A 1,706-nucleotide genomic window follows, 5' to 3' on the forward strand; every position below is an offset into this window, starting at 1 on the left:
ATATAGGGGAAATATATAGTCTTGACTGAGCATGCTACAAAACTACTGCAGATATTGGAAATCTTTATATATTAATTATTTAAATTTTAATAGCTATTTGTCTGTTACAGTGTTGATGCACAATTTTGTTTAATATGTTTATTAAAATACAGATTTTCTTTTCCCCAAATCATGATTACCAAAGAACAGCAGAACATCATGCACACTTCATTCAGTAAAGTATGAATAGAAATATGTGTATCATTCAGTTTCTTCTGCAGCTGTAGAATCTGAAGTGTATTCACTGAACCAGGAAGTAGAAGAGCAGAGGAGACAACAGCAGCAGGAAGCTTGCCTTGTACATGCCATCTAACCAGGACAATAACAAACACTCACTGTCAATCAATCCTACAACTATAGTAATTAAAAATAACTTATTCATTGTTGAAAAACTTCTTCAGAATAGAAAGTCTATGAAAGCACCTGCCTCTCAAGCTTTGTACACTATTCAGGATGCTTTTGAAATATGATATTTAGTTCATTTAAAGAATCACTTGTGTTTTGTCTTATTAGGCCTATTGTTTGTTTTATTTACTCATTTAAAGTGTGACCATATAAAGAAGAATACCTGCAGCATTGCAGAGGTCAGTGTCACAGCACTGGGTTGTTACTGACCCAATCGCGATCTGTTGGGTCCCAGGGTCACATGAAGGTGAACACATTTTAGATGTACTGGTCACCTTAATGGGACCTTCAAAAAAACAAAAAAAACAAAACATAAATCTCTGTATGATAGAATAATGAAACATTTCAACATTTGCAGTTATGTGATTTCGGATTAATTTCATGTACATTTAAACTTGTATCCTTCCTGTTATATTCACTACATAAACAACATATTTTAATATATTGTTGCAATCATAAATACACTGGTTTGTAGCACAAATAGTTGTACTGTTTACTGAAATTTGTAATTGACCTTTACTTACCTATAGCAGAAATAAGCACTTCTGTGAGATTTTACATTTCCATTGTTTCAACACCAGAAAATTATAACAGCATCTCCATCAGTAAAAACATTACAGAACATTTTAATAAATCATATTGGACTTACCAACTTCTGCCACAGTTGTCATAGTCATGCACTTGGTAGATCCACTTGGACATGTTGTCGCATTTTGATTTGTACAGGATCCCGTCAGACTCGTACACTCGTAACATCTGAGAGAGTGCCCTTAGTAATAAAACAGAGACCGTGAGAGAGAGAGAGATCTATTTGTACACAATAACATTGCAAACACTAACTGTCGTTTTACCTGCAGTGAAAAGACTGAACAGAAGAAAAACTGAGATTTGCAGATACATCTTTGGTCCGGAGGAGAATGAAATATTGTGTCTGTTTCAGCGCTCATTTTATAGCGTGTCAAATGGGAGGGTCTTTATGAGACAATGACAGTTTAACACAAGTTTCTAGACTTACACTGCTTACACTGTAAAAAAAAAAAAAAATTCCATGGAAAATGTATTGTTGATTTTCTATCAGGACATTATCCATACATTTTATAGGCATTTTCATAAACCCTAAAGCACAGTGCAATGAAGTGCAAAAAATAAAAATAAAATAAAAAACAAATACAGTAAAGGTTGATGCAGAAAGTTTCTTTATATCAATACAGCACAATGTAGCTCATTTCTATTATTTTATTGTATTTTATTTTAAATTCTTT

General features: G+C 32.9%; 1 protein-coding gene across 1 annotated transcript; it reads right to left on the minus strand.

Moving 5' to 3' along the window:
• On the minus strand, positions 1-1,403 carry LOC113039222 (lymphocyte antigen 6B-like). Its single transcript, XM_026197106.1, has 4 exons — positions 1,296-1,403; positions 1,094-1,213; positions 608-730; positions 1-348 (listed from the first exon to the last, which is right to left on the minus strand). Exons 1-4 carry the CDS (start codon positions 1,342-1,344, stop codon positions 281-283), a joined length of 360 nt encoding a protein of 119 aa, XP_026052891.1. The 5' UTR covers positions 1,345-1,403; the 3' UTR covers positions 1-280.
• Between the last annotated feature and the right edge of the window lie 303 nt (positions 1,404-1,706).

This window comes from Carassius auratus, chromosome 21 (assembly GCF_003368295.1).
Source record: "Carassius auratus strain Wakin chromosome 21, ASM336829v1, whole genome shotgun sequence".
NCBI lineage: Eukaryota > Metazoa > Chordata > Actinopteri > Cypriniformes > Cyprinidae > Carassius > Carassius auratus.